Source organism: Hippocampus bargibanti, linkage group LG04 (genome assembly GCF_051943395.1).
Source record: "Hippocampus bargibanti isolate YZ-2025 linkage group LG04, ASM5194339v1, whole genome shotgun sequence".
Taxonomy (NCBI): Eukaryota; Metazoa; Chordata; class Actinopteri; order Syngnathiformes; family Syngnathidae; genus Hippocampus; species Hippocampus bargibanti.
The window spans coordinates 15,820,492-15,839,610 of record NC_142737.1 but is presented as its reverse complement, the minus strand read 5'-3'; the positions used below and the strand labels follow the sequence as shown (position 1 = coordinate 15,839,610).

The following is a 19,119-nucleotide window of genomic DNA, read 5'->3' as shown; positions in this document are numbered from 1 at the left end:
GGATGGAGTATTAGATTTTTTTTTTTTTAATGGAACATAATACACACGTTTGTTTTGCCAAAAATAAATTGGTGGTATTTATTAACACATTTGTTGACAAGATGACAAAGGAGAGCTTATATACATTCATGTGAAATGATGGACCAGTAGATGGAGACAACTACATTAAGGCCCCGACATCCAAATATACCATCAAAAAAATTTGCGATGCCTGCATTCGGTACATTCGTCAATTTGAAGTGGAAACCGGACCAGTTACACCTTTTCATAGGGATGAAATTTGAAACGTTTTTTTTTAAATAAAACTTCAAATTGATGTTTCCACAATGGTTATTCTGATTATTTTCACACTTGTACAATGTACACTGTAATACGTACTACTTTTGTATCGTGCTAAATGTTAGCACGCTGAAATGAATGTTTACAGAATCAAATGAGTGGCTCTTTTTTACACTTCAAATATAAATACGAAGCTGTGTGTACGCTGAGAATCCAAAAAGTAATAGCGGTATTTATGGATAAAGAGAAGCAGCAGTGCAATGTGCATTACAGTGAGATTTTCAACTAAACGAGGCATCCTGGACTGAAATACACTTTTGCGATATAGCCTCAAATGTCCTTGCAGGATTGTTAAACTGTAGTGCAAATATTGGTAGACAAGTCACGTTCTGGTATTATTGTAGGGGAAGAAGGCTTCAAACACTGTTTTATATAAACTGGTTCGGAAATCCATTTTTTTACAAGACACCTTTAAGAGTGAGAGGAACATGAGAGAGTACTTCAAATGTTCTACAGTTCAGCTAGTGTTGCTGTTGTCCATGGTCGCAAGCAGATGGGAGAGCTTGGCCTTCTGTGACGCAGTAATGTTCTGGCTCATGTGGATGATGCAGTCCATGGCGACGTCGGGGTTGGACTCAACCAGACTTTGACATAAGGGCAAAGAAAATTTGTCAAACAAATGTTCAAGTCTAATGAAGAAGCTTCGAAAGACTTGTAGCGGCTTTGCAAATAAACATACAGTAGTTCCATAAAAGACGTAAAATGACCTGGGTCATCCAGGGTTCACATGTTACAATTTTGGCACGCCTACTCGAATTGCACATGGGCGAAGGGACGTTTCAGGGCTTTGAGTACCATTTCTGGTGAAAAGTAAGGCTGAAATACTTTGAAGAATTGCGTCAACAGGATGTACAGTGGTCCATCGTGACTTCGCGGTCACTTATCGCGGTTTCAGAGATTCGCAGATTTTTTTTTCCAGGAAAAAAAAAACGTTCAGAATAAAAAATAAAATACGGAATAATTCAGAGGTTTTGTACATGGCTTTAGCTTGATTGGTTCCCAGCGCTGACATCACCCAATGACAGCACGATATCTCATGGTTTACAGCCATGTGGATTGGCTGTGCATCTTCTCAGCACCTGTCCAGCCCCCCACCCTCTGTCTAATCATGTGGTTTATTATTATATAACTACTTCGCTGATTTTCGTCTCTCGCGGGCAGTCCTGGTCCCCAATAACCGTGAAAAACAAGGATCACACTGTATTCGAAAATGTTACTTCAAGCACTGTTGTATACAATTTAATTCTTTAAAATTGAAAATAAGTTCAACAACGTCTCTATTGGATATTTATGATTAAGTTTAGCCAAATTCATACAAACAATGGATAACTGCTTTTAATTTCATGCAATTTTATGGAAAATGCTATATTGGCAAAAAGGAAGGTGAGAAATGGGGCAAAGGTTCTTGAAGTCTTTGGGATCAGATCCAGGCTTTTTAAGAATTGCTGTGACAGCCGCCGTTTTGAGGCAGCCATTATTCACTCCTCGCTGTCCTCAGGAATCGTCCCTGTCCCCTTCAAAACAGCGGCTATCACACCAATTCTTTAAAAGCCTGGATTTGATCCCAATGACTTCAAGAACCTTCGCCCCATTTCTCACCTTCCTTTTATTTCCAAAATCCTAGAAAAAGTTGTGTCCTCTCAGCTCCACTCTCCCAGAATGATCTCTACGAACCATTCCAATCTGGTTTCCGCCCCCACCACAGTACAGAATCAGCTCTCTTAAAAGCCACGAATGATCTTCTTTTGGCAGCTGACGCCGGTTTACTCTCCATCCTCGTCCTTCTTGACCTCACTGCAGTTTATGACACCATTTCTCATCCCATCCTCCTTGACAGACTTTCCTCCATAGGGATCACCGACACGCCCCTACGCTGGTTCCATTCTTATCTCTCTGGCCGCTCTCAGTTCATCCAAATTAACTCCTTCACTTCACAGTCCTCTCCTGTGTCTTCTGGTGTGCCCCAAGGCTCTGTCCTGCGACCGCTCCTTTTTATCATTCTTCCCCTTGTCAATATTCTCCGCAAATTTGGTGTACAATTTCATTGCTTTGCGGATGACACCCAGCTCTATCTCTCCAGCAAACCCGACACCTCTCTTCCACCCTCTTCCCTTTCACTCTGCCTCTCTGAAATTAAATCCTGGTTTACCCATAACTTCCTCAAACTTAACTGCAAAAAAAATTGTAATTCTCCTCGTTGGTACCAAATCCACCTTGAGCAAAGATAACAGTTTCTCTCTCACTATTGACAATTCGACCGTTTCTCCCTTGCATCAAGTGAAAAGCCTTGGTGTCATTTTTGACAGCACACTATCTTTCCACTCCCATATAAATAACTTAACCCGGTCTGCGTACTTCCACCTACGCAATATCAATCGTCTTCGCCCATCTCTCACTCCTCACACCACTGCTATCCTCGTTCATAGTCTTGTCACCTCCCGGATTGACTATTGCAATTCACTTCTCTTTGGTGTCCCTCAGAAACATCTCCACAAACTTCAACTCGTACAGAATTCTTCAGCCCGGATCATCACCAGAACCTCATCCTTTCACCATATCAGCCCCGTCCTCCAAGAGCTCCACTGGCTCGCGGTCAAATATTGAATCAACTATAAGATTCTTCTTTATACATTTAAAGCTATTGATAACCTTGCTCACCCATACCTATCTGACCTTCAAATTTCTATTCCCTCTGGTTCCCTCAGATCCTCTTCCTCCCCCAGCCTCTGTGTGCCCCCCCTGCCCGTCTCAGCACGATGGGTGACAGAGCCTTCAGCTGCTCTGCCTCCAAACTTTGGAACTCACTTCCTCCCAACATTCGTAACATCAATTATCTTCCCACCTTCAAGTCCCAGCTCAAAACCCACCTATTTAAAATTGCATTTTTTTTGTAGCTCTCTCTCTTTTCTATTTATAATTGTATTTTATTTATTGCATTCAATTTGTGATTGTATTTTATTTATTAGAGTACCTATGCTTGTCTGTGACTGTAGTGTCCTTGAGAGCTTTGAAAGGCGCTTAAAATGAAATGTATCATTATTTTTATTATATATGCCTTTTTTAAAAAATGACTGGTCATTGGTTTAATAATTTTTTTATGCATCAGATATTTTGGTGGTTGTCAGTTACTTGATATGGGTATTTAACTAATTCACTGCCAGACGATGCGCAAAAATGTGTCCACTCCATTTGAATGATATTCATAACTGGATGTGTAACAAGTAAGCATATTCTCCGAATCTGAAGCCATTGTTTTGATTCTCCAGCAATGCAAGACGTCTTGGCGTGACGTCACGAACTGGGGGCGGTACGTTCTGAAAATGCCCAATTCGCAGCTCAATTTTTGGCAGATTTTGGACACAAAACGTTTTTCTGATATCAGTTAAGAAACAAAAAAGAGATTGAGTTAAGAGTTGACTACTCCTACTGGCAATGGTCTGGAAAAACAGTGGTCTTGGAAATCCTTGAAATTATACAAAATACCAATGGTAATCTGTGCAAGTTCCCATGGTGTGCATGTGCATACCTGCGGATATGTTTCAAGGCATTTTCCCTTTTGAGATACTTGATATTCTCTCGGATGGCAGATCGAGTGCCATCGTCTTTGGACCAGTGCCTTTCAAGCCACTCGACTACCGCTTGGTTATTATCCCAAAGGTATGCCTGTGGGGATCAAAAACCTTGAAACTTTGCATGCTTGGATGATATTTTGTAGTTTAAAACATTTTAATTCATTTGTGTGTGTGTGTGTGTGTGTGTGTGTGTGTGTGTGTGTGTGTGTGTGTGTGTGTGTGTGTGTGTGTGTGTGTGTGTGTGTGTGTGTGTGTGTTGTGTGTGTGTGTGTGTGTGTGTGTGGAAATGCTCCGAAATACAGACGCTGCAGTCACCAACCTTGACCGTTCCCTCTGTTTCAACAAACCATCGGCGCAGCATGGACTGCATATGTCCATCACTGAGATCTTTGTTGGCTTGGAGAATCTCATACTTCACCACCTGCTCCAAAAGGAGACGCCTCAAACGCCAGTAGAAGAAAGGACGTGCATTCTTCCAATCCAAAATATCCTGAAAGAGAAAATTTCTTCTGAATAAGCATCAACTCATTTAATCAGGTACAATCGATTAGCATCCAGTACAATAGCTGAATGATAGAGTCTGCTAAGTTTTTTTTTATTCATTGGCAGACAATATTATTATGACTGCCATAGAACCTCTCTTGCTCAGAATGAGGTGTATTAATATGTTGGTGTCTTTACAGAGTACCATTTTGTCATGTATTGGAGTAACTCTTTCATGCTCCCTGTCACCTGATAACAAGGTAAAATGTCCATTGTAGTAACTGCTGTCTCTGAAAGGATTAAAACAGGAATGGACAAAAGTCTCTGCACATTTAGTAATCCATATTTTGCTTAAATTAATATTTCCATTTGTAGATTCTTTTATTGTGTAAATGTAAATTAAATACTATGTTTGCTTTCCTTGCTTTTAATGCTAGCTAGCTATTAGGTAGCTATTAGTATTAGTATTAGTATTAGTATTAGTATTAGTATTAGTATTAGTATGATGATGATGCTTGTTGGGAAGTGGCGGGTTGCAAGAACAAAACAAAATCTATTGGTCCGGAACCTGGAAGAGGTTTGAATCGCTTCATTAGCCTGTGCAGGTGTCACTAAAGTTTCAGTAAATGTACTCACAGTGATGACACCTTTCTCCTGCATCCTACCAGGAGTGTCATGAAGATCCACAAACTGCACTGCCACCTGGTGGTAGATGGGCAACAGGAATTCTTCTCTCGCTTTGAGCTTCGCTTCCAGTTCTCTGCACTCCTTCTCAGGAAGATCCAGAGAAGCTTCAAGGTGTGCACATAAATATCAGGAATTCATCAAAATATGTATTTATGTATTACTAACTCTGGGGAGAAAAAAAAGATCACTCACCAAGCTTCTCAACCAGACCAGCATAGACAATGTCCAGTCTTCTCATGGCTTTTAACAGGTCCTTTTTCCTGAATTTGATCTCCACAGTACCTTCAGCTTCCAGCACACCACCTCTGGACAAAAACAAGGACATTTCATGTGAAACAGACAATTGATAAGCATTAATTCGGTATGCAAGTTCATTTCACACATCTTCCAACCAATTGTATCACAAACCTGCTCTCTCTGTCAGCATACAGCTCCATACACAATGGGTTAATGGTGGGGTCAATGACAACCCAGGACCCTCCTCTCAATTCGGCATGTGGTGGAATGTACACCAGCACAGGCTGATGGAAACCACGAAGGGCATCCACGATGTAAGCCCCAAACTTTAATACCTGATCATACATATCTGGGGGAAGGAATGGAAACAATGCTCAATGGCGGATGATTCAATTATTTCAAGAAGAATCATTACAATGAGAAGAATGTAATTCCCCCTTTGCAATGTTCAGCCCCCACCTTTCATTCCACCAGAGAAGCCCCTCCAATTGGCAAACAGCATGAGAGGCAGACGCTCACGGTTGAAGTCGGAAATGGCCTGAGCTGTTTTAAAAGCAGAATCCGGAAACCACACTTGTCCAGCCTGTTGAAGGACCTGAAATTCAACATACATAGCATCGTATGAATATCCTCTATGTTAAATTGGATTCATCATTGACAAAACTGTATTTGTCTTGGTTGAATCAGTGGCGTATTATGAAAAAAAAAAAGTGTGCATTGTGTTAAAGCACCTTTAAAGATGATCATAATGCAACAACAGTTTTTAAATAATTGATTCAATCTATTATTCAATGAATCTGATTATGTTTAAAATGCTTCATTTGCATCTGTTCATTAAAAACAGGACATTATCTCAAATTGGCATCATACAAAATGCACGTATGTTAATTAATTATTATTTGGTTGCAGTTTTGGCTCCAAACATCAGAAAAGCCGCAAAATAATTGAGTCTTTTTTTCCAAAATGCTTTGTTTTTATTCAATGCAAATACCCTCACTGCCCATCTTTAAAACACACCTCAAAACTCACGTATACTCTTTGGAATTTGACTCAGCATGATTCAGACCTGATCTTAGTTTTACTCCCCGGTGCTTTCTACTGTCTTTGTGACTGCTTTGTTTCATGTATATCAGGGGTGTCAAAGTCATTTTTTGCCGCGGGCCACATTGTAGTTATGGTTTCCTCTCGAGGGCCATTATGAATTTGGGGAACCCATTAGAATGTTTAAATCCCTTCAAATATTACATATGGCGCACACAGCAAATTAATGAATAACTCGTTTTCAAATCTGAAGTCAAGAATAATGACTTTTATTGTGGTTGACATCCAAAAATCTGAAATTTTGGGTCAGATTTTAGCAATCATCCTGGAATTTAACAAGTTTGATTTGCTTTTGCGGGCCGAAAAAAATGATGTGGCGGGCCGGATTTGGCCCGCAGGCCCTGACTTTGACACCTGTGATGTATATGATAGTTGTCCATGTTAAGCGCTTTGTTACAGCTTCTGCACAATAAAAATGAATATGTATTGTATTGTAATAATCGGTCTGCTTTCGAGGAGGAATGCAGACATCTCACTATATTTACTGCTGAGATGCTTAAATATGAATGATTTTAAATGAAAGAAAAAGGGTCTTACGAATGAACCAATTCTCAGATGGCAGATCAAGCGCACCTATAATACTTATTATGACAAATGAAGAATTAAACACCAACCAAATGCACTTCGTAGAATCAAAACAGAGCATTATTGACACTTTATCTGGTGAGTTGGACCTATTCGATACATGGCACCATGAAATACTCACTTTTGATTCTGAATCCAAATTGGCTGGATCAGCTGGTACAGTTAACTCAACAGTCCGAGTTTCCACAGCAATGACACCAAGCGGGATGCCTCCTAACCTGTTTGATTTTAGCCAGCAATGGACGGTTCACATATATTCTACAGTACAGTACTTTAAACAAATGGCGCCAATAATAAAAAAGATTTACCGTGCTCTGCCCACGACGACAGTTTGAGCCCAAGAGCCCATTATCTCCATAAAGGAGCCATGGTCAAAGAATCCACTCTGCCAGGCACCTTTCACCGCTTGGATTAATTATGAAAAAATAGATATACTGTAACTAACAACAACAAAAAGCCAATTAGCAAAGACAGTTTGAGTTTCTGATTGTGGTACTCACTTGGGTGTGGTCTCCCAACCAGCATCCAGCGGGGGTCATACGGTCCTTTTGTGGGAGTGAAGTCGATCTCTCGATCAACTGGATCTGTGATTGGTACGACGGGCACAGCGGAGGAGTTGTTCTGTCAGAGGCAGAGTCAATCTCTCATTAGTGACATTGGATTGGATTGGATTGGATATGCCTTTATTAGTCTCACAGTGGAGACATAAAAGGTTAGCAAGGATACAGAAGCCTTTAGAACATTTAGAACGTTCGGCTGAACCTTGGGCATGTAGGAGAGCCACTGGAGAATAGTGACAACTCCTTCAAAATCATCTGGCACAGTCGTGTGTGTAACTCCATTGTTGTGCATAATCTGGATGCCGCCCAACTGGTTGTTGGAGGTGTATACCTCTCTTCCTAGAACCTGCAAACACCAAAGTGTACTTGAACCTCTCACAATGGAAACAAATAGGTAGAATTTAAGATTCTTTTAAAAGGAATAATAGCTGGCTCCAAAACGACAAGAAACAGGAGGTGCTCTGACAGTTCTACACAGCAATCATCGAATCATTCCTGTGTTCTTCTATCACGGTTTGGTTCGCGGCCGCCATAAAAATAGACAAAATACGACTTCAACGAAGAGTTAGGAAGGTGGAAAAAAAAATCATTGGCAATGCCCTTCCCACTCTCGAGGACTTGGACACTGCAAGAACCAAGACAAGGGCACGAAAAATCCTACTGGACCCTTCACAGACAAAGTGTTCTACATACTTGGCGAATAATGATGATTTTGATAAATAAAAAAAACAAACCTTGTTCAGTGCACTTGCTCCAGTCAGGATAATGTGAGAGTTCTCCACCTGGATCACTCTTTGGCCCAAACGTACCAAATAAGCCCCTATTCCTATAGCGCGGCAGGTAACCTGAAACAGCACAAATGAAATCAAAATAGGGCCAAAATACGAGTTGATCATTCTCATGACACGCTTTGCATCCTTACCATACTGATTGTAATGATTTCTTCATAGGCCCGAGACGATTCTCCAGCAATGGTGCCTGAACCTCGCAGGTTCTCTACCCCAAGACCTTCATCCTTCCCAATAATGTCTGTGATGATGTACCTGGTTGTAAAAAAAAATATCATGAGCGAGGTGCACAAAGAATTACACATGTTTTTAAGTTTGTTTCTTATACCTTGACTCCCCTCCTTCTTCCACATGGTGACAATGCACAGAATTGGTGGCGCTGATGCGTGTATAGTCTTGTGGTGTTAGGTAAAGGTACTTAAAACCCTAAAGAGACATACAGTAAACACGCCACATGTTCAGAATTTATTCTCGACTTTTTATTTTCAGGGATCCCAGCCAAGGGAAATTAAAATAGAGGAAAAGGAAACAGATCAGCCGGGGGTCAAGGGGGCCGTAAATTTAAGAATGCAAGATTGCATATTAAATATCTGCTACATCCATCCATCCATCTTCTGCCGCTTATCCGGGGTCGGGTCGCGGGGGCAGCAGCTTCAGTAGGGAAGCCCAGATGTCCCTCTCCCCAGACACTTCTTCAAGCTCGTCCTGGCGGATCCCGAGGCGTTCCCAGGCCAGCTGGGAGACGTAGTCTCTCCAGCGTATCCTGGGTCGTCCCCAGGGTCTCCTGCCATGCTCGGAACACCTCACCAGGGAGGTGTCCTGGGGGCATCCTAATCAGATGCCGGAGCCACCTCATCTGGCTCCACTCGATGTGGAGGCTCCCGGATGACCGAGCTTTTCACCTTATCGCTAAGGGAGAGCCCGGACACCCTACGGAGAAAGCTCATTTCGGCCACTTGCATCCGGGATCTCGTTCTTTCGGACACAACCCATAGCTTGTGACCATAGATGAGGGTTGGGACGTAAATCGACCGGTAGATTGAGAGCTTTGCTTTTTGGTTCAGCTCCTTCTTTACCACGACAGATCGGTAGAAAGTCCACATCACAGCAGACACCGCACCGATCCGCCTGTCGACCTCTCGCTCCCTTAAACCCTCATTCGTGAACAAGACTCTCAGATACTTAAACTCCTCCACTTGAGGCAAAATCTCCGCCCCGACCCGGAGAGGGCTCTCCACCCTGTTCCGATGTCTCAGATTTGGAGGTGCTGATTCTCATCCCAGCCGCTTTACATTCGGCTGTGAAACGCTCAAGAGAGAGTTGGAGAGCTCCACTTGAAGGCCCCAACAGTACCACATCATCTGCAAAAAGCAGAGATGCTATACCGAGGCCACCAAAACGGAAACCTTCAACGCTTCGGCTGCGCCTAGAAATTCTGTCCCTAAAGGTTATGAACAGAATCGGTGACAAAGGGCAGCCTTGGCGGAGCCCAACCCTCATTGGAAACGATTCCGACTTATTGCCGGCAATGCGAACCAGACTCTGACATCGGTCGTATAGGGACCGAACAGCCCGTATCAGGCGTTCCTGTACCTCATACTCCCGAAGCACCCTCCACAGAACTCCACGAGCGACACGGTCAAACGCTTTCTCCAAGTCCACAAAGCACATGTAGACTGGTTGGGCGAATTCTCATGCACCCTCGAGGACCCTGCTAAGGGTGTATAGGTGGTCCACTGTTACGCGGCCGGGACGAAAACCACACTCTTCCTCTTCAATCAGAGGCTCGACTTTCCGACGGACCCGCCCTTCTAGAACCCCTGAAAAGACCTTTCCAGGGAGGCTGAGGAGTGTGATCCCTCTGTAGTTGGAACACACCCTCCGATCCCCCTTTTTAAAAACCGGGACCACCACCCCGGTCTGCCAATCCAGAGGCACTCTCCCCAATGACCATGCAATGTTGCAGAGGCGTGTCAGCCAGGACAGCCCGACAACATCCAGAGCCTTTAGGAACTCCGGTCGGATCTCATCCAGCCCCGGGGCCTTGCCACCGAGGAGCTTTTTAACCACCTCGGTGACTTCAGCCACAGAGATCGGAGAGCCCACCTCGGAGTCCCCAGACACTGCTTCCTCCAAAGAGTTGGTGGAGTTGAGGAGGTCTTCGAATTACTTTGCCCACCGGTTCACGAAGTCTCGAGCTGAGGTCAGCAGCGCCCCATCCTCACTGTGCACAGTGTTAGTGGTGCACTGCTTTCCCCCCTGAGACGCCGGATGGTGGACCAGAACTTCCTCGAAGCGGTCCGGAAGGCGGCTTGCATGAACTCACCGAACTCTTCCCATGCCCGTGTTTTTGCCTCGGCGACCACACAGGCTGAATTCCACTTGGCTAATCGATACCTGTCAGCTGTCTCAGGGGTCCCACAGGCCATATAGGCCCGGTAGGACTCCTTCTTGAGCTTTACAGCATCCCTTACTACAGGTGTCCACCAGCGACTACGGGGCTTGCCGCCACGACAGGCAGCAACCACTTTACGGCCACAACTCCGATTTGCCGCCTCAGCAAGGGAGGTACGGAACATGGTCCATTCGGACCCCCACCTCCCCCGGGACATGTGTAAAGTTCTGCCGGATGTGGGAGTTAAAACTCCTTCTGACAGGGGATTCCGCCAGACGTTCCCAACAAACCCTCATAACATGTTTGGGTCTGCCAGGTCGGACTGGCATCTTCCCCCACCAACGGTGCCTACTCACCACCAGGTGGTGATCAGTTGACAGCTCTGCCCCTCTCTTCACTCGAGTGTCCAAAACATGAGACCGCAAATCCGATGATACAACTATAAAGTAAATCATCGAACTGCGACCAAGGGTGTCCTGGTGGCACGTGCACATATGGATACCCTTATGTTTGAATAAAGTGTTTGTTATAGACAATCCGTGTCGAGCACAGAAGTCCAATAACAAAACACCACTCCTGTTCTGTTCGGGGGGGCCGTTTATCCCAATCACGCCCCTCCAGGTCTCACTGTCAATGCCCACATAAGCATTGAAATCGCCCAGCAGAACAAGGGAGTCCCCAGGGGGAGCGCTCTCCAGCACACCCCCTAAGGTCTCCAAAAAGGATGGGTACACTGAACTGCTGTTTGGTGCATATGCACAGACAACAGTCTACCGGGGTGAATCCCAACGTACAGGCGGCGAGCCGGGGGGCAATAAGTATGCCGACACCTGCTCTCACCGTGGGCAACTCCAGAGTGGAAGAGAGTCGACCCCTTTCGAGAGGGCTGGTACCGGAACCCAGGCTGTGTGTGGAGGCAAGCCCAACTCTGTCTAGTCGTAACTTTTCGACCTCGTGCACCAGCTCGGGCTCCTTCCCTGTAAGAGAGGTGACATTCCACGTCCCAAGAGCTAGCTTCTGCAGTCAAGGGTCGGACCGCCAATGTGAAAAGTGTGCTCTCCCAAGCGAGCCATCACACGGAACACGTGCACGTAAGCTTTACATCAAAACAAAATCTATATAAATCTAACCTACACTGTCTATACTATTAACACATTAAACATACAAGTACCAAAAATGCGATGATGTTTAGCGCAAGTTTACTGGCGAAAAGCAGGGTAAGGGAGCTGCCATATTTGTTTTCTCGTTTCAGCGTGCAGTCTTGTGGTATTTTACTCGCGAGCGATCCCGATTGTCAACGGAAGCAACCGACATCGACCAAAACACACGAACGCATGGCGACTCAAGCACTACGCATTCTGATCATCATATCACCCTACAAAACAAATGTTTTAGCGGTTGTATACGGAAATAAAAGAACTTTTATATGAAAATAGAAAATATCACTTTGACGGAAAAAATAGCGGAATTCCCGACGTCTGGGATCCCTGTATTTTTTTAGGGGCCGGGAGGTCCTCAATAGGTACCCAGGGAAAAAAGTAAATGCAGAACATCACCTTGTAAGGGTCAGTGGGGTCAATCCAGGCCACCTGGAACATGTGTCTGACCTCCTCAGCGAGACCAATGCGTGCTCCACTGTTGGCAGCAATGTAAATCCGTGGGATTCCCTCAGCTCTCGCCAACTCGGAGGCCCTGAGGAACAGCTCATCTTCCTGAGGTCCAAATGACCCAATCATGTGGGTAATGTCGTTACAGATAACAACTATGTCTCGACCTTCAGGATATTCCGGCGTCTTCATTTTCATTTTGAAAGCAACTATTCCCACCTGGTGAAGACAAGTAGGTAGAAATAATCACACCGATGTAATGCATTCGGCCTGACGTGTATCTTACGTCATTGTCTCCGGGCAGGCGGTTCAGTTGCACCAGACGTCCTTGGGGGTCCAGAACCAGCTCGGTGCACATCAGCATATCTTTAGGGTATTGGTCCCCTGGACCCCACTGCTTAAATAGAGCCTATAGAAAGATTTAAATGAGAGAGACCTTATTCAAAATGGGATTTCCGAATGACTGCATTTAAATTGAGAAATTCAGTGTTAAAAAAGGACCTGCTTGAACATTTCTGGGAAGTCATAGACGTATGTTGTGCCAAGAGTTTGAGCCTGGAAACGCTTGGCCTGCAGCAAGTCTTTGGTCACATAAGGAGTGTTGATTAACATGCCTTGCAGAGGTCCCTGTTTGTCTCCATAAGACTGGAACATGATCTGGAGGGGGGGGGGGGGGGGGGGGGGGGGGAGGAATAAAAGACAGCAAATCAATGAAAAATGAATGAAGATTTAGCAACATACCTCTGTGTAGGCTCTCAGTCGTACAGGAGTGGTCCATCAATCAAAAGGTTTCTTCAGCCGTCTTCTAAACTTCTTTGAAGGTGTCGGTGTAAAAGAAACAATTTTTGAAAAACAGAAAAACCCTTCACTAAATCGCCATGTTGGTTTAAGGTTTAATTTAGACCGTGCTTACAACAGACTTCTTAGGTCGTTACCATGTAGGCTTAGCCATGCTGATGAGTTGATACTAGAGAGAATGGGGCAATCAGAGCCAGTCATAGAACATAATCAGACAGAACAAAAGAAGTAATTAGATTAGCTTCAGGGAGTAGTGTACTGTTCCCTGAAGTCCAAGATGGCGCCCGAGTAGGCAGCCTCAGCAAGTGCTCTCATGAGCCTTGCTTTTTTTGGTTGTTTTCTTTTGTCACTTTGTGTTGTTGTGCATCGTGTGGAATGGATACAGATTGTTTTTCAGCATTTTTGACCACGACATTCATCAAGGAGGAGACTGTGCTGAGCGGTTGTGCTTTTTCGGCAGCATGAATATGCCAGTACTGTTTTTGAATGGGAGGAATGTCAGAGCCATTCGACTGCCATCGCTGGACACCAAAGGGGCCATTGTGCTTTTTTGCGCCTGTAATGGGCAGCATCTTCACAGCCCCGCTTTGTTTAGCGGAAAGGTCAGTGCTGTTGGACAGTCTGCGGCTAGATGGATGCATGGCATGGGGAACCCGCGATAAGAAGAAAGGAGCGTCAGCGCAGAGCGCCGATGCGTATGTGGAACTGTTGCGGCTTGGAATTGAAGCAGATTTATGTGGAACAGGAGATGTGAGACAATCTCTTTTCGTCAATGGATGCTACAGCTGCGTGTTTGCTTTCAACATTTAGCTTGTAGTCGACGTGCACATTCCACCATGATGTCCCTGATCCACTGGTGGAAAGACGCTTTGATCCTCTCCTCTTTCATCTCGAACTGCTTCAGTCATCACAAAGAGGGTACAGCAAGTCCTGAAGAATGAATGTCTCTCTGTGTCTTTGTTTTGTCATATTGTCTCTATGCTGTCATATTATTTGTTATTTACTTTTTTTTTGTTCTTTTGACTTCAAGAAGGCGCCGCGAGAGTGGCTGCCTTTCCAGCAGCTCATGTATTTTGTTTTTCTACTTTCATTCCTTTCATCACTTTGCTGCTGTGAAATGTAAATTTCTCCACTGTGAGACTAATAAAGGCATATCCAATCCCCTAACCTTAGAGCAGGGACCTATCAGAGCAGAGGTCTGGCACCGCCACCTCTGTCCATGAGGGATATATATAGGGCCAGAGTTAGCAGCACAACTTTAGTTTGCTGACAAAGCTCTTCGGATGAAGACCGGAATATTCTGACACCTTCAAAGAAATACAGATGACCGCTGAAGAAACATTTTCATCGATTTATCAACATAATCACTAAATTGACGTCAATAGCACCATGAAGTGGTAAACTGAAATGAATACTGTAGCTACTCAAGTCACATATTTTCACCTGTCCGGAACCTGGTTCTGTAACCTCCTTGTACAGACTGATGTCCAAGTAATAGCCGGACTCGTTGGTCAAAAAAAGACGAATAGGAATGGCGAGCCCAGTGGGAGTCAGGCGAATGTTGATTTTTAGCTCGGCTTGCAAGACGCGCAGCTTCCAAAGTCGACTTCCGTAGCGCATCACCATGAAACGGACAGACTCTTCAATCTGACAAACAAAAGCAAATAAGATTTAAGAAATAGTCATCACAAGGGTACCAAAGGGTTGTACGATGGCAATCTGTAAAATGTGTTGGCTACTCATGCTCCAATCACAGCATCACAGCTGGAGAGCTGCGGCACACTCACTTTTGATGGATCCATAATGACCGTAGGGACAAAGTTGAGGAAGATGTGGTTGCAGTCTGTACGAACGTTTGTGTTACTGAAGGCCACCTCCAACTCATCCATGGCCTCTAGCAGAAGACGTTCTCCCTCATTCTGAAGATACTCAAAAGAGGCTTCCTGTTTTGCACACCAACATAATCCAAATATTTCATTTGAAAAGTCAGTTGGAAAAGAAAGTCAAACTGGTTTGGGCTTGTCTTGCCTTTGTAATCAGATCAGAGTGACGAATAATAGCTCGGATGAAGAATCTGTAATCGGTAACTTCGGCTCCCTCCTGAACACGAGCGGCTCCCAGGTAGAGGTGCATTTTGTGGTTGGCACAGGGAACGGCAGTCAGATCAAAGTTCCTCATGCGGTTCAATTCGAGCTGAAACGCTAAAGCCGGCTCCAGATTACGGTAGATCCGATCTTCCTGGAACTATGCAGAGTAACAGACAACGGGTTAACCACCTCTTCAGACAGCAGGCCAATTGATTATGTTTAATCTTCCAATTCACCTAAAGGACAACCGACACCTATGGACAAGTTGCGTCCATAATTTGTAAAATCACTTCAAATAACTTCTACTGAGCGCATTTCACAAAGACTCCACCGCATATAGCTATATTTTACGTTTTAAGACTCGCGCTGAATATTCATGAAGTCGTGTTTTCGAGTTGATGACGATGCCCAAAGTGACGTCACATTTGGAACACCCCTGACCGAGAAAGCGACACACAATGCATTTTGGGTACTTTTTTTCATCTGGAAACACCGTGTTGATCGCGAAATTAGAAGGAAAACTACATAAATAACGCGATGGTGAATCATTGTGTATCGCATAAAGAAGGTGTAAGTTTACACAAATGCCCAGCGGGCAAATCAGCCCATTTCCAACGGAGCAAAGCAGTCGAGTACCAGCGGAGGCGAATGAGGGAGCTAACCAGAGTTAGCGATTCGGTGCTTGGATAGCGGAAGTTTGATGCATGTTTACCCGTTTAGTCACACTGCATGCTAAATGTGAGCTCACCTGGTGAAAGAGAACAATCGCCATATTAGTGAATTAGTGAAACCGTTCGGACAAACAGCCACTTTCCACCGTGTCAATTCTTACTCTGGAGCGCTGTCGAGAGAGTAGGTCTCTCTCGCCGCAACATCTGATGTTCGTGTGGCGGTCTCCTTTGTGTGTGTGCGTAAAACCCACCCCTCTTCTACCACGGATTTTAACCGATCACGGGTGGCTTTACGGCTCTGATAATCGGCTTTATATACTGGACGAAACGCAGCTTGTGCGCCATTTTGTGCATTTTCTGGGCGCTACATCGGTGTCCAGATCTTCACCGGTTTCATCGCTTTCAGACGGCTCGAATTGAGACGGAAGGACTTCTTTAATCGATTGCAAACATTTATGCTTTCCTCTTCAGAACCATTTGAATCATATTCATAACTGGATGAGTAACAAGAAAGCATCTTCTCCGGATCTGAACTCTGTGAAGCCATTGTTTTGATTCTGGAGCAAGGCAGTTTCTGAAGCAGTATCCTGACATGATGTCACGAACAAGGGGGTGGGACTTTCTGAATCTCCCCAGTCTCGAGCTCATTTGTGGCAGTTTTGGGACACTTTAAGTCATTTTTGCATTTGACTAAAAATATCAGCATGCGTGTTTTGGTTATTTTAGATGCTATGAAACGTTTTTCTGATGTCAGTTGGGAAACAAAAAAATGGTGTCGTTTGTCCTTTAAAAGAGTAAAGAAACAAAAACTAAAATACCCCATCTCGTGCTCTGAAAGTGAAGAACTTGGGGAACTCCCTCTGTTGAAAAGAAAGAGAATGATGCACTAGTAGATCTTGTACAGTGTCAGGGCTGAGCTGGAGCTGACATTGGTCAAAAGGCAGGACATGACCTGGTTGACAAGCAACCATTCACACTGGCATTAACTAAGAGTCTCCAGGTAACCTAGCATTCAAGCTTGGGGAATATGGGAGGAAACAGGGGTATTTGGACCTCCACACAGAAAGTTCAAAACCAAGATTCAAACAAAGAACCTTTGACTATGCGGTAAAGCTGTTATTTTTTTACTTCATGATGGTGCTTTTACAGCGAAAGTGTCTGCCTTTACAACAGCTCCTGTATTTTGTTTTTCTACTTCTTCCTTTCCTTTCCTCTTACTTTCTTAAATTTGCTGCTGTGAAATGTAAATTTCTCCACTGCAAGACTAATAAATACTAATCCAATTCAATCAAATATAAACAATAAACTACATGATGGCGCCGTAAAAGAGGGTGCCTTTACAACAGCTCCTATTTGTTTTTCTAGTGATTATTTTTCCTCTCCTCTGTCTTTCATAACTTTGCTGCTGTGAATTGGGAATTTCTCCAATATGAGAAAAATAAAGGTAATCTCATCCCATCTCTCATCTGAATTTGAGCATCTTTGAAAAACATCTCATAATTACAGATTAATTATGGAATAGCTGTTTATCATGATAGTTCGTCAGAAAAAAAATATCCTGTGACTGTGTCCTTGAGAGTTTTGAAAGGCGCTTAAAAATCAAATTAATTATTATTATTATTGTTGTTGTTGTTGTTAAGTGAAATTACCTTCTGCGCAACCAAAAATGTGATTCTTCTAATGCCAGATTCAAAGAGGGATGATCTCTGAGGGAGAAAAAAAACTATATTTGAGACATTTGGTATTCATATAAAATGACTCTTTCAGAGCCACTACAGAATATGAGCTGACCTTTGACTGGGCGAAGGAAGTGAAAGCAATAACTAAGGCATCATCATCCTCAATGTCAGTTCTTTTGATTGAGACATTAATGATGTGGATTGGATTTTCCCGGTTGTTCTGTCAGAAAGAGGAAGATGTAAGCCGGGGCACAAAGAATAAATGAATGGATGAATGAGAACACAGAGATTCACCTTAAAGTTGTCTTCTTCATAAAAACTGGAGCACGATTCTAAAAAGGTCTGGTTCTCCAACAGAGGTTCAGCAAAACTGCAGAGCACTTCGTCAAAGTTCCTACCAAAAGAAACAATATCAAGTTAATGACCTTAAACCCTCATGAATGTGGAATGAGATAGAGTGGAAGAATAAACACGGGATTGACCTTTTGAAATCGTCAAAACACTGGAAGGCTACCATAGCGCCCATGCGTTGACAAGGTGGAGAGAGAGCTCCCTCCAGGAAAAGGTCACTGCTCTGCCGCCGCATTTTTAACTGGCCTGAAGCATTCACTGGCACAGGAACCCTAAAAAATAACACATAGCACTACTGAAGTATCACTGCGGGGATGTGCGCCATGTCAAAAAAAATAAATTAAAAAAATAAGAAATACGTTGACAGCCGAGTCCGCAATTATTTGAGATAATTGCAGCTGCATTTTAGGATATTAACTCATTCACTGCCATTCACAAATGTATACGGGAATTGAAGATACGACGTAGACCGCCATTCCCGAATTTGTTCTGGTTTAGTTTTTTCTTGCTTGGGTGCCAATAAAGCGCTGGCCATACTTCTGGCAACGATTTCCCTTCCACAAGGGCGCAGCATTTCCTATCTTTTTCTATGTTAGCGCTTTGTTACAGCGTCAGCAGTTGCGAAAGCGCTATATAAACCAATATGTATGTATTGCATTGTATTGTATTTCGGACAGCCATCCTCATTTCAAGCTCATATAATTCCAGACCCATATAATTAAGGAATTAACTTTTTTTTCTAATGAAAGAAGAGAGTCTAAAAAATATTAGCTCATTCGATGCCATTCCCGAATTTATTTGGGAATTGAAGTGTGAGGTGGAGCGCCATGATAGAATTTGTATTCTATTTTGTACAGCTGCCCCCATTTCATGATCAGATAACTGCCGACCCATACAATTTAGGAATCAACTCTTCTTTTCTGATGAAAGAAGAAAGTCTAAGGTTTCTTACGCTGCAGTGAATGTTTATTTCGACCTAAAACTGAATATTCTGTGGGTCCTGCAATTTGAGTGACAATGACAAAAACCCTGGCACTGGAATGGACATATTTTTGCACATCGTCTGACAGTGAATGAGTTAAATAAAAGGAATTATGTGCATTAAGAATTACATATACAGTGGGGCCTCGGTTTACGAACGCCTTGCCTTGTGAACTTTTCGGTTTACGAACGTTAAAT

The 19,119-nt window shown here is 43.7% G+C and overlaps 1 protein-coding gene across 3 annotated transcripts in view; it reads right to left on the bottom strand.

Annotated features, from left to right (window-relative positions):
• Positions 1-59: 59 nt before the first annotated feature.
• Positions 60-19,119, bottom strand: part of acacb (acetyl-CoA carboxylase beta) — a 36,940-nt gene continuing 17,880 nt past the window's right edge. For 2 of the 3 annotated variants that reach the window (XM_088994321.1, XM_088994323.1), the window contains 25 exons: positions 18,072-18,212; positions 17,884-17,983; positions 17,702-17,809; positions 17,560-17,616; positions 16,729-16,770; positions 15,181-15,396; positions 14,940-15,095; positions 14,596-14,799; positions 12,856-13,011; positions 12,641-12,763; positions 12,304-12,573; positions 8,681-8,778; positions 8,487-8,607; positions 8,299-8,409; positions 7,767-7,910; positions 7,505-7,625; positions 7,313-7,409; positions 7,126-7,222; positions 5,778-5,913; positions 5,490-5,667; positions 5,274-5,386; positions 5,031-5,185; positions 4,231-4,401; positions 3,866-4,002; positions 60-923 (listed from right to left, as the gene is read on the bottom strand). In XM_088994321.1, the coding sequence (XP_088850447.1) occupies positions 797-923; positions 3,866-4,002; positions 4,231-4,401; positions 5,031-5,185; positions 5,274-5,386; positions 5,490-5,667; positions 5,778-5,913; positions 7,126-7,222; positions 7,313-7,409; positions 7,505-7,625; positions 7,767-7,910; positions 8,299-8,409; positions 8,487-8,607; positions 8,681-8,778; positions 12,304-12,573; positions 12,641-12,763; positions 12,856-13,011; positions 14,596-14,799; positions 14,940-15,095; positions 15,181-15,396; positions 16,729-16,770; positions 17,560-17,616; positions 17,702-17,809; positions 17,884-17,983; positions 18,072-18,212 (3,379 nt within the window). In that variant the 3' untranslated portion in view covers positions 60-796. The remainder of the gene's footprint in view (positions 924-3,865; positions 4,003-4,230; positions 4,402-5,030; positions 5,186-5,273; positions 5,387-5,489; positions 5,668-5,777; positions 5,914-7,125; positions 7,223-7,312; positions 7,410-7,504; positions 7,626-7,766; positions 7,911-8,298; positions 8,410-8,486; positions 8,608-8,680; positions 8,779-12,303; positions 12,574-12,640; positions 12,764-12,855; positions 13,012-14,595; positions 14,800-14,939; positions 15,096-15,180; positions 15,397-16,728; positions 16,771-17,559; positions 17,617-17,701; positions 17,810-17,883; positions 17,984-18,071; positions 18,213-19,119) is intronic. The other variant, XM_088994324.1, reaches the window with a different exon arrangement.